At 61.6% G+C, this 12191-nt stretch overlaps 1 protein-coding gene across 31 annotated transcripts in view; it reads right to left on the reverse strand.

Moving 5' to 3' along the window:
• Positions 1-789: 789 nt before the first annotated feature.
• The window catches only part of ANK2 (ankyrin 2), a 337929-nt gene continuing 326527 nt past the window's right edge, over positions 790-12191 (reverse strand). For 17 of the 31 annotated variants that reach the window (XM_036303242.1, XM_036303254.1, XM_036303267.1 and 14 more), the window contains 5 exons: positions 9674-9757; positions 9442-9606; positions 6491-6673; positions 5094-5185; positions 790-2662 (listed from right to left, as the gene is read on the reverse strand). In XM_036303242.1, coding sequence (XP_036159135.1) covers positions 2479-2662; positions 5094-5185; positions 6491-6673; positions 9442-9606; positions 9674-9757 — 708 coding nt within the window. In that variant the 3' untranslated portion in view covers positions 790-2478. Of the gene's footprint in view, positions 2663-5093; positions 5186-6490; positions 6674-9441; positions 9607-9673; positions 9758-10173; positions 10267-12191 lie in introns of all 31 variants that reach the window. The other 14 variants (XM_036303240.1, XM_036303241.1, XM_036303239.1 and 11 more) reach the window with 1 other exon arrangement.

Consider the following 12191-nt stretch of genomic DNA (forward strand, 5'->3'; position numbering starts at 1 on the left):
AAGGAGACCCATCTCCCCTCCGGTCCCTGCGGCCGCTGCCCCGAGGGCTCAGGAACTCCAGGTCCCTGCGGCCGCACACGGCGTCTCTGCTCCCCTCACTCCTGGCTCCCCGGGGCCACCTCCTGCACGAGGCCCACAGGCAGCCGGGCAGCTTCCGTGCTTTTCTGCTCCGATGAGTGAGCCGGGTCTGGCAGGTCGGTGTTCACCCCAAACAGCACCTGCTTGCCCGCCCGCCCGGACACCCCACACACCTGCCTGGCCATCGGCCCGAGAATCAGGGCCCGGGCTCGAGGCCGGGTTTCCGTGACCTCTGCTTTGCCGGGTCCCGCAGTTTCTCTACATCAGGTTTCTAGGTTCTTTGTAGCCAGACTTGAAAGATGGAGAGATAAACGGGCACAGGGAGGTGTGTCCTGAGACCCACCCGCAGCCCCGGCTCCCAATCCGGTTTCTGTCACCAGGATCCCCACACGAAGCCCTTGCTTCTTTCCTTTTGTGTAACCAGCCCACAGAGCTCTGGGCGGGCCCGACTGCCGGCTTAGCCGCTCTGGGCAACGGCACCTGCAGTTGAGATAAAAACGGCAGCAAAGCCCGGCCGGCGTGGCTCAGGGGTTGGGCGTCCACCTAGGAACCAGGAGGTCAGGGTTCGGTTCCGGGCGGCACAGGCCTGGGCTGCGGGCTCGATCCCCACTGTGGGGCGAGCAGGAGGCAGCCGGTCCGTGACTCTCCCTCATTCATGTCTCTCTCTCCCGAAGCCAGAGCTCGGGGTGAAGACAGCACGGCGCTGCGGCACACGGACACTTGTACGTTTTATTTAGGTTAATCAGCCATGGCACACGGTCTGCAGCTACGTGTGGTTAGTGGTGTACTTTCCCCATTAACTGGAACATGCCTCATAAATATAGTCAATTAGGGTCATCGCCATGGGAACAAGATGCTGATTCGTCAACTGAAAATGCACTTCTTCTCACAGGATTCAAGTTTTCTGATCACACAGCAAAATTCAAAACAAAGGTGGAGAACGTCACACAGACGTCACCTGCACGGCAAGTTACACAACAGCCACGCTCTCTCCATCAGGGAGGGTCCGAAGGCGCCATCTCCACACCGGCTGCCGGACAAAGCTTCCTTCCTGCCCAGAGGCCCGACGCGCTGGCACTGGGGCAGGCCTGGTTGTGACACGCCCGCCCAGGAAACCCTCGGGGTGACGCTCCCCAAATGCCGCGCTGGCACCGGTCCTCGCCGTGACCTTGGGGGCAGTGACTCACTTCTGCTCGGCAGGAAAAGACCGGCTGGCATCGGGAAGGGCTCCGTCCGCCAGGAGAGAGCCGGGGCTGTTTTAAAAGTCATCTCTGTTGGATATACTTCTCTTTCATAAATAACTGATCCAGAGATGCTCTGTGCATAGGAATAGACTTGCAATACGCCAGGGGATGAGGACGGCCGCCCGCCCTCTGAAACACACACCCAGGGAGGCGCACACAGGCACCCCCTGGTTCCCAAGGGAGTCTGGATTTCAAATAAATAAACCCCAAATTTCAACCAAAACGAAACTGGTGAGGATGCCTCCATCTCTCCTGCGAGCTCACCGCCCCGGGGAGGGAGTGGAAACCGCCCCCTCACGGGAAGAGGGTCCGACCTGGGAGGGTTTCAGATGCGACATGCAGGCGCCAGTGGAGAGTGAACCGGAGAGAGGAGGGGAGCCCCTCCCCCACGGTGAGGAGTCTGGTCTGTGTGTCCTGGGCAGGTCCTGTTCCCAAGGGTGTATCTACAGAGCCGCGGCCGGAGGAGGGGCCACGGGTAAGACAGCGCGGTTTGCTCAGCAGCAATGAGATCTGGAGACTACAGCGGTACAGCTCGTCGATACCCTGCCAACGTGTCCGAAATCAGAGACCTGAAGACGCTAGGAGGCCCGGGCAGCTGCTAGCACCTGGACGCCCTGCTCCCTGCCTGCCGGGGGCCGCGGGCCGGGGCTCCCAGCCATGGCTGTGCTGGTGGCAGGACGGGTGGGCGGAGGTGCCTCTCCTGCAGCGGCCGGGCGTGCTGTCCTCCGGTTGTGTCCGCAACCCCTGAACTTCCATGTCCAGCGTCTCCAGGGCCCCTGCTCCCGGTGCCCACGTGGTGACACCAGGTCGTGGCTCTCACCCACCGTGCGCTCATCTGAGCCTTTTCTATGTACATGGTACCCGGACGCCCGCACTTGTGCGGGGATGCCTGCCGCCTGCTGTCACGGGAGAGTCTGTGGGAGCCAAGGTCGAGGGCCCCGTGGGCTGGGGGAAGTGGAGGAGGGTGAGCGCCAGTTCCCAGGGCAGCCGGAGGCCAGGAGCCGGGACCCAGCACCGGGGGAGGCTCTCTTTGGTCACAGATTAGCTGACAGTTAAGGGGACACTAACCAGGGAGCGTGAGCTCAGCGTGGGGGGGAGGGGGGGCAGGCAGGTGTCTCACAATCGGCGCCGTGGCTGAGGGTCTGGGGAGCCGGCCTCACGTGGCCTCCTGCTCCAGGTCGTCCCCGCACAAGTGCCGCAGGAGCTGCTGGAGGTCGCGCTGGAGGTCGTCCCGCTGCAGGGCCTCGGGCACATCCTCCAGGGACTCCAGGTGCACGCGCTTCCCACGCCGGTCCCTCACCACAGCCCGCTTCTGCGTGCGGGCCTTACGGAGCGTGGTCCTGGGAGGAGACCACACAGGTTAGGCCCTGCTCTGCGGACCCACCGCCCATCACTCGCACGGGCTCAGGGGTGCGGCTCATCCCAAAGGGACCCCACGCAGACGGGCTGGGAAAGACCACAGGAAACGCACTCAGAGCTCCGCAGCTCCAGCTTAACCCAATGGGCTGGGAGGTGCTGCTGCGGCGGCTGCGTTACTATCCCGACCCCGAGTGAAACGATGCCACGTGACCATTCAGTCTCAGGCCTCACCGTCCACATGTAAGTGCACGTCTGCACCCCACAGTGTGCCCAGAGCGTGTTTCATGTGCAGGCCTCACCATCTACGTGCAAGTGCACGTCTGTACCCCACAGTGTGCCCAGAGCGGGTTTCATGTGCAGGCCTCACCGTCCACATGTAAGTGCACGTCTGCACCCCACAGTGTGCCCAGTGCATGTTTCATGTGCAGGCCTCACCGTCCACATGTAAGTGCACGTCTGCACCCCACAGTGTGTCTGAGCGTGTTTCATGTGCAGGCCTCACCGTCCACATGTAAGTGCACGTCTGCACCCCACAGTGTGTCTGAGCGTGTTTCATGTGCAGGCCTCACCGTCCACATGTAAGTGCACGTCTGCACCCCACAGTGTGCCCAGAGCGTGTTTCATGTGCAGGCCTCACCGTCCACATGTAAGTGCACGTCTGCACCCCACAGTGTGCCCAGAGCGTGTTTCATGTGCAGGCCTCACCGTCCACATGTAAGTGCATGTCTGCACCCCACAGTGTGTCTGAGCGTGTTTCATGTGCAGGCCTCACCGTCCACATGTAAGTGCACGTCTGCACCCCACAGTGTGTCTGAGCGTGTTTCATGTGCAGGCCTCATCGTCCACATGTAAGTGCACGTCTGCACCCCACAGTGTGTCTGAGCGTGTTTCATGTGCCAGGTGCTATTATTATGGCGACAAATAAGGACACTGAGTCCCAGAGAGTTTAAGTGATGCTCCAAGTAAAACCACAGGAAGGGCTGGCGGGGCGAGGCCAGGACCCCGCGCCTGAGCCGGGGGAGCCTGCTCACAGGCCTCACAGGGACCGTGTGGGGTGGCTGGTTGGTGGGCGCCACCAGCACTGTCCTCACAGATTCCCAGTGTCCAGAACTGGGGGTCTGCCCTCGCGACCTTCTCAGCACCTGCCTGACACCTCGATGCGTCTGAGACCACCTGGAGCTTGGGGCTCCTGGGCCCCCTGCCCCTCCTCCTGCCACCTCTCCTCCCCCGTGACAGGGGCTGTTTTGCATCTGTGAGCACCTGCAGTTGGTTCCTCCTGATGAAAAGGCCACATCAGGACCAAAGGTGGAGACCAGGATTTCCTAACTACTCAGCACCTGCATTTCTTTTTCTCCAAAAGGCACCTGACTCTACGCCAGGAGCTCGCCGAGGCCTTTGTGGCTCGGTGTTGGGGACGGTGTCCATCCCCGGCTGTTCCCTAAAGGTCGGTGCCGCACGTGGGACGAAGGTGCTATGGCCTCGTGCGTGTCCCCCGGGGGGACGGATTCACCTCTGCCCAGGGGCCAAGGGGGTGAACGCACCTGGCCGAGTCGGGACCCAGGCCCACAGGCTGTCCGCATCCTGGCGGACGCACATGCTGCAGTGAGGGCTTGGGAGGAGCTGGTCTGGAACCCATGCCCAGGGAGCCCTCCTGAAGCGGGCTGTGAGCTACGGCTCCTCTGGGTGGCCCAGGAGCACCGAGAGTGCAGACACAGGCATCCTCCGTGTCGCAGGGGCGCCATGAGCTCTGTGCGCGCCACCCGCGTCAGCTCTCACTGCGGCTGCTCTCCGTGTGCTCGAAGGGGACCGACAGAGCCTTCCCTCACTGGCTGTCACGTGTGCCCCTCAAGGGCAGCTTTCCCTTCTGTGCGGGAAGGGAGGCGCCCAACAGGACTTGTGCCCACGGGGACTGTGCTGCGAACCCGAGACCACGTGCTCAGTGCTCACAGGGCTGCGTGGGCAGAGCCCAAGGCAAGACGCCAGCGACCACACGGCAAGTCGTGAGGATGCAGTGAGGCCCCTCCACAGGCGCACATGGGCCCACACGGCTGCACATGGCTGCTCACACTTCCCGAGCTGACGGAGGCACTCAGGCCCACGGCCCACATGCAGAAGCAGGACCAGCTCGCTCACACGCAGCACGTGCTGTTAGAGGACGATGGACCGGACTGAGCTGCAGGCAGTGCACACGGCAAGCAACCGACGAGCCGCTGACCAGGCTCTCCCCTGTCCCGACCCGTCGGCACGGGACGCCCCCCGCTGGCCTCCGTGGAGCAGGGGTGGCCGCGGCGACAGGCTTCCCGTCCTCACACCTGGAGTCCCCTGACTCCCTGACCTTTGGGGTGTGGCCCCATGTGTTTTCTTAAGTTGGAACAGGGTTAGTTGGCAAGGAGCACCCCGTGCTACCCAAACCTTTTCACGACTGATCCGTCCTCTCTCAGGACTTCCTCCTCCACTAAGCTGGGAGCGTGGACTTTCTCGTGGCTGCCCGTGTAACTCAGAGCCTGAGGAGACACCGAGACGTCACCACGCGGGCCCGAGTACAAGGCTCCGCACAGTCACAGCCGAGGAACAGACACGCGGGACTTCAGGGAGACGAGACGCACTCGGAGCAGATGAGCACGAGTTTCACTTACCCGCCCCCCCCCCCGCCCCCCTGCGGCTTCATCACCTTCCTTCCTTCACAAAGGTTCACCAGCATCCATCCTGCCGCGGCTTAGCTGCCTGCTCTCCCCACCCTCCTCACCCCTCCCCTCCTCACCCCTCCCCTCCTCACCCCTCCCTACCTTACCCCTCCCTCCCCTCCCCTCCCCTCCTCACCCCTCCCTACCTTACCCCTCCCCACCCTCCCATCCCCTCCCTCCCCTCCCCTCCACAGTGGAGACTAAGGACCAGTGACCACCGAGTGCCCAGGTCACCGGCTGCCATGGGAAGGGCAGTGTCTGGAGAGGCTGCCGCGCTGCCCTGGCCCTTCCAGGAGTCTCCGTGTGCACTGCGGGCGCGAGGAGACCACAGGTCATGTTCAACGCGACAGCAATGAACGTCTAGCACCTCCCCCAGTCACACCGCGGGGCAGCGGGTCCGGAACACGGCGCCCTTCCTCTTGGATGGGGAGGTACTGGGCACCCCGTCGGCCCTCACACCGGGCCAGGCCTCCAGGGCCAAGAGGCGCCACGGGGGCTCCTGGGAAGCCCCACTGCCCATCAGCCACCGACCGGCAGCTCGCCGCTTCCCGACAGTTTGGGTGTTGGAAATGGAGTGAAGGTTGTGTCCCTGCCACTGGGGACCCGATTCCTAACGCCTAGAAGTCAGAGCTTAGCTGTGGCGCTGGTGCCCATCTCTGGACGCATTCAGGACCATTCCTGACGGGGACCGCAGCCTCTCGAGTTCTCCCCTCACTGACGGGGTGTGGGGGGCGCGTCGCTGATGGTGTGGGGGGCGCGTCGCTGATGGGTGTGGGGGGCGCGTCGCTGATGGGTGTGGGGGGCGCGTCGCTGATGGGTGTGGGGGGCGCGTCGCTGATGGTGTGGGGGGCACGTCACTGATGGGTGTGGGGGGCATGTCGCTGATGGTGTGGGGGGCACGTTGTGACTGTGTGGCCCACGAGCTCAGGAAACGGATGCTGACTCAGTGGCGCCCCCAGCATCGGCTGTGAGAAGCTATGAGGTGGCTGAGGAGCCCTCACTGCACAGGCCCCTGGTCAGGCTCCTCGCTGGCCCTTTCCGTGCCCGAGAGGACATATGAGAAGGACGCACGGACAAGCCTTTCCTTACAGACACAGCCATGGCCACGCAGGGCTGCTCCTGTACCTGCTCGAAGTCGTCTTTGGCCGAGGGAAGGTCAGGGGCGACACGGGGGTCCCCCAGATGCTTCTCCATCCTCTCTCCACGCACCACTGTTGTTTTGACGACTTTGCTGACACGGCGGCCCTCAACGGGCTCCGCCTGGAATTGCGAGGCCTCGCACAGGGCGCCGGGCTCGGACACGGCCACCTAACGGGCAGGGACACAAACATAGCTTCTGACGCTAAGGTCACTGCGGGGCGTTGCTCTACAAGGAAACCCGCCCGCAAAGGCTGCAGAGCTGCCCCGGTTCCAGACACGGACTCTGGGCAGAGCAGCAGGTGGGAACGAGCCCGTCAGCACCGGGGAGTCCCCGCGGCGGCTCTGCGCGCTTGGCCCTCTAACCCGCGTGAGTCCCTCAGAGGCCTGTCGGGAGTCCGGTGAGGCGTGCAGTGGGGACCCCCACCCGCGCTGCTCTGCCCCGTGGAAATGGTGGCTCTGCATCCTGACCATCACGCGGCCCCAGGAGGGAACGCTCCGGATGCGAGGAGCTGCAGGCCCGACTCCAGAGCACCTCCCGTGAGTCACGACAGACGCGTGAGCGTGTGGAGGAAGCAGAGCGGACGGCACAGGCGTGTGTCAGAGAGAAGGGGCCCCTTCGAGGGCAGGCGAGCTGCCCAGGTAGTGGCTGGGCTCCGAGACGCAGCATCTGCTGTGGGCACCGCACACAGGCCTCTCTGCACACTGCCCCTCACACACAAGCCAGCCCCAGGCCTGACGTGGTCCTGCTGTGGCCCTGACGGACTGAACAGCCACAGGGACAGGAGGACCACCGCAGGCGTTGGGCACTTGCCCCTGGTGGCTGGCTACAAGCTCTGGCTCACCGTGGAGGGGGGGTGAGTGCCGCCGAGACCTGCGTGAGGGAGCCATCACCTTGGCCAGGTCCCACTCGCCCCCCATGTCACACCCCACACCACACATTGGTGTCACACTCCACATACTCCACGCCACACATCGGTGTCACACTCCACATACGCCCACGCCACACATCGGTGTCACACTCCACATACACCCACGCCACACATCGGTGTCACACTCCACATACGCCCACGCCTCACATCGGTGTCACACTCCACATACTCCACACCACACATCGGTGTCACACTCCACATACACCCACGTCACACATCCGTGTCACACTCCACATACGCCCACCCCTCACATCGGTGTCACACTCCACATACGCCCACGCCTCACATCGGTGTCACACTCCACATACGCCCAAGCCACACATCGGTGTCACACTCCACATACGCCCACGTCACACATCGGTGTCACACTCCACATACGCCCACGTCACACATCGGTGTCACACTCCACATATGCCCACGTCACACATCGGTGTCACACTCCACATACGCCCACGCCACACATCGGTGTCACACTCCACATACACCCACGCCACACATCGGTGTCACACTCCACATATGCCCACGTCACACATCGGTGTCACACTCCACATACGCCCACGCCACACATCGGTGTCACACTCCACATATGCCCACGTCACACATCGGTGTCACACTCCACATACGCCCACGCCACACATCGGTGTCACACTCCACATATGCCCACGTCACACATCGGTGTCACACTCCACATACTCCACACCACACATTGGTGTCACACTCCACATATGCCCACGTCACACATCGGTGTCACACTCCACATACTCCACACCACACATCGGTGTCACACTCCACATATGCCCACGTCACACATCGGTGTCACACTCCACATACGCCCACGCCTCACATCGGTGTCACACTCCACATACTCCACACCACACATCGGTGTCACACTCCACATACACCCACGTCACACATCGGTGTCACACTCCACATACGCCCACCCCTCACATCGGTGTCACACTCCACATACGCCCACGCCACACATCGGTGTCACACTCCACATACGCCCAAGCCACACATCGGTGTCACACTCCACATATGCCCACGTCACACATCGGTGTCACACTCCACATATGCCCACGCCTCACATCGGTGTCACACTCCACATACTCCACACCACACATCGGTGTCACACTCCACATACGCCCACGCCACACATCGGTGTCACACTCCACATACACCCACGCCACACATCGGTGTCACACTCCACATACTCCACACCACACATCGGTGTCACACTCCACATACGCCCACGCCACACATCGGTGTCACACTCCACATACTCCACACCACACATCGGTGTCACACTCCACATACGCCCACGCCTCACATCGGTGTCACACTCCACATACTCCACACCACACATCGGTGTCACACTCCACATACACCCACGCCACACATCGGTGTCACACTCCACATACACCCACGCCACACATCGGTGTCACACTCCACATATGCCCACGTCACACATCGGTGTCACACTCCACATACACCCACGTCACACATCGGTGTCACACTCCACATACGCCCACCCCTCACATCGGTGTCACACTCCACATACGCCCACGCCTCACATCGGTGTCACACTCCACATACGCCCAAGCCACACATCGGTGTCACACTCCACATATGCCCACGTCACACATCGGTGTCACACTCCACATATGCCCACGCCTCACATCGGTGTCACACTCCACATACGCCCACGTCACACATCGGTGTCACACTCCACATACGCCCACGTCACACATCGGTGTCACACTCCACATACGCCCATGCCTCACATCGGTGTCACACTCCATGTGACATGCTCGTGTCATAGATCTGTGTCACATGCCACATCACACACCCACATCATACATCCACATGACTCTCCATGTCACATGTCCACATCACACACCTGTGTCACATGCGTCACATGCCTGTCACACCTCCACATCACTCTCGACGCCACAGGCCCACACTCCCCAACAGGCGTGGCCGTCAGCCTCGGCCTCGGGGCCTCACCTCCGCCCGCTCCGTGTCGCTCCTCAGCACCACGCGCTTGACGACCTTGGAGTAGGCGTCCGCGTCCGCGAGGCTGACGGGCTCCTGCGGCCGCCCCTGCACGGTGACCTCCTCCCGCTCAGTGCCGTCCGCGGACACGAACCGCCGGATGACCTTCCTGGTGACCTGGGGGGACGGCACCCTGAGTCTTGTCCTGGAGCCACAGGACGGGCCTGGGGAGGGGGGGACGTACCTTCTTCACCACCGTGTGCCCGTGCTCGTCCACGTATGTCTCCTCCGTGACCGTTTCTGGGGGCAGGTCAGGCACGTCGTCTCCCTGCAGAGACAGGCCCACATCAGCGGTGGCCCTGGCCGGGGGGGGGGGGGGGCACCGGCTCCCAGGCCAGAGGGCACGCGTGTTAGCCAGTTAGCGGAGGTGGAGAAGCGTTACCGCGGGGCCAGGCCCCGACACAAGGGTTTGCAGAGAGAAAAGTAGGTGCCGCCATGCTCGGGGAGCTCCGACCGACATCAGCTCCACACGCAGACACACGGGCAGAGACGGCACACAGCGCGGAGGGCGGCTGCCGACGTCACGGCGCCCCCGCTGTGGCCCGGGAGCAGCCACGCGCATTCCTCGGCAACAGCACCCGGACTGTCCATGGCTGCTCCCCAGGCCGCCAGCGCAGGCAGCCCGCTGCCCTGAGCCGCCGTGAGCGGTCACTGTCCCAGACGTGCGGCCCGAGCAGCTGGTACCTGAATGATCACCCGCCGGCGGACAACCCTGGTGGTGACCAGCGCCTCCTCGTCGGAGCTGGCTTCCAGCTCGCCCAGCTCGGCCGTGAGCTCCTGCAAGCGGAGGCAGGTGTTATGGCGCCGGGGGAGGCTTTGCCACAGGCCGGCGTGAGCTCACGCGTGCTCCCGGAGGTCTGTGCACTGCGCTCTGGGGCTGCGCCAACAGGGCACACAGAGCTGCACACGAGGCTCAGGCTTCACAGAGAACATGGCTTCTTGTGCAGCGAGCGGAGAGAGACCCTGGCATCCAGTCTGACCGAGCCCCTGGGCAGGACCTGTGGTGAAACCAGTGCTTCTCACCCACTGGGACTGCCGCTCCTGCTACACACAGGTGGGGGCACAGACTCGCCCCCGCCCCCCGCCCGCTCTCGGGCTGCGGCTGGAGTGCCTGCCCTTGGTCTCGCCGTGTCTACTGCTGGTGCAGATGCTCCCATGGACCAGGTTCCCTGCGCCTCGTCCAGGTAGGGATGCGCCTGCGGGGCCTGGGGTGTCACACTCACTCGCAGAGTCCAGCCAGGACGGAGCCAGACGTGACCTCAGATTACAACATACGTCCTGGGAGCCACACCCCAAATCTCTCCCTGTGGAAGGTTTCTCAAGGAGAAAGAAAACAGCTACATGTCCCCCACATACTTCAAAATGCCACTGGTGTTTCTAGATTCCTTTCTGCTGCAGAAAAATACCTCAAATCTAGCCCAAGCTATACGCTGAAAATGCTCAGGAACCTGTTGCCTAGAAACCGGGCTGGCAGGAACCCGCAGACATTCTATCCTCAGGGCAGGGTCCTGAGGGGTCAGGGTTGTGAGAGGTCAGGGTCAAAATCAGAAGCAGAGAGAGCGGAGGGGCGTCCCCGAGAACACGGGGCCGGGGCCTGAATACACGGGGCGGGGGGGGGGGGGGGGCGGAGTGACATGCCAGAATGTGTTTATGTGCAGAGAACAGACTAAACGCAGGAATTTACCAGGTAATTGTTCCAGGTCTAGACTTCAATTAGCTTATGGATTCTTTGGCTCAATTTGGCAACTTTTAAGCCCAGGCATCACCCATGAGTTCTGTTACTAGAACTGACCTCAGCCGACTCTAGTGAGATGAGCAATTCTCTACAGAGGCCGACATAGAACAAAGACTGAACTCATTACTTTGTAACTGCAGAAACAGGGCTTCTCATGCCAGCTACACTCTTCGATGGCTGCTGCTGACAGGTGTCACCCTCACCCTATCCTATCTAATAAAACCCTAATATGCAAGTCGACCGGTGGAATGACCGGTCGCTATGACACGCACTGACCACCAGGGGACAGACGCTCAAGCCATCCCTACACCCACACCTCGGGATCACAGCTGGCGAGCGCAGCAGAGGTGGCAGGAGCCTTTCCTGCCTCCGAAACAGCTCTAAGGATCCCTTGGGAGTCCCGGACTGCGAGAGGGCATAGGCTGGGCTGAGGACCCCACCCCCCCCACCCCAGTGTACAAATGTCATGCACCAGGCCTCTAGTCGTAAAATAAACCAATAAATGCAGGTCTTCAGCCCAAAGATATGCTGAATTATTACCTTTCCCCCAAAAAGTTTTAATTCTTTCTTCTAACTCATTCTTTCTCACTAAGACAGGCATGGATCCTTTAAAAATACTTTGACACAGAATGTTTTTGAATTCTAAAAGGAGAAACAACACCTAATTTAATTTGCATTAAATTAAATTGAATTCAAACAGATTCACACTTTGCGCCTACTCCGTTGTTGCTGAAAATGCAGCTTCTCCCTCTGCCCCCCCAAGTTCAGGATCCTGTGGGGAGGGATGCCCAGGGAGCAGTGAGGGGGAGGAGCCATTCAGACCTCTTGTGGGGAATAAACGGTTCCCCACTCCGAGGGGGGGGATGCAGCTCCATCTCACGTGTGACATCTGGCAGCAGCAATGCCTGCAGGTGGGAAGCTCCTTTGCCAAGCCATCCCTACACCCACCCTCTGGGCCCAGCCTGTC

The sequence above is a fragment of the Myotis myotis genome, unplaced genomic scaffold, assembly GCF_014108235.1.
Source record: "Myotis myotis isolate mMyoMyo1 unplaced genomic scaffold, mMyoMyo1.p scaffold_m19_p_36, whole genome shotgun sequence".
NCBI lineage: Eukaryota > Metazoa > Chordata > Mammalia > Chiroptera > Vespertilionidae > Myotis > Myotis myotis.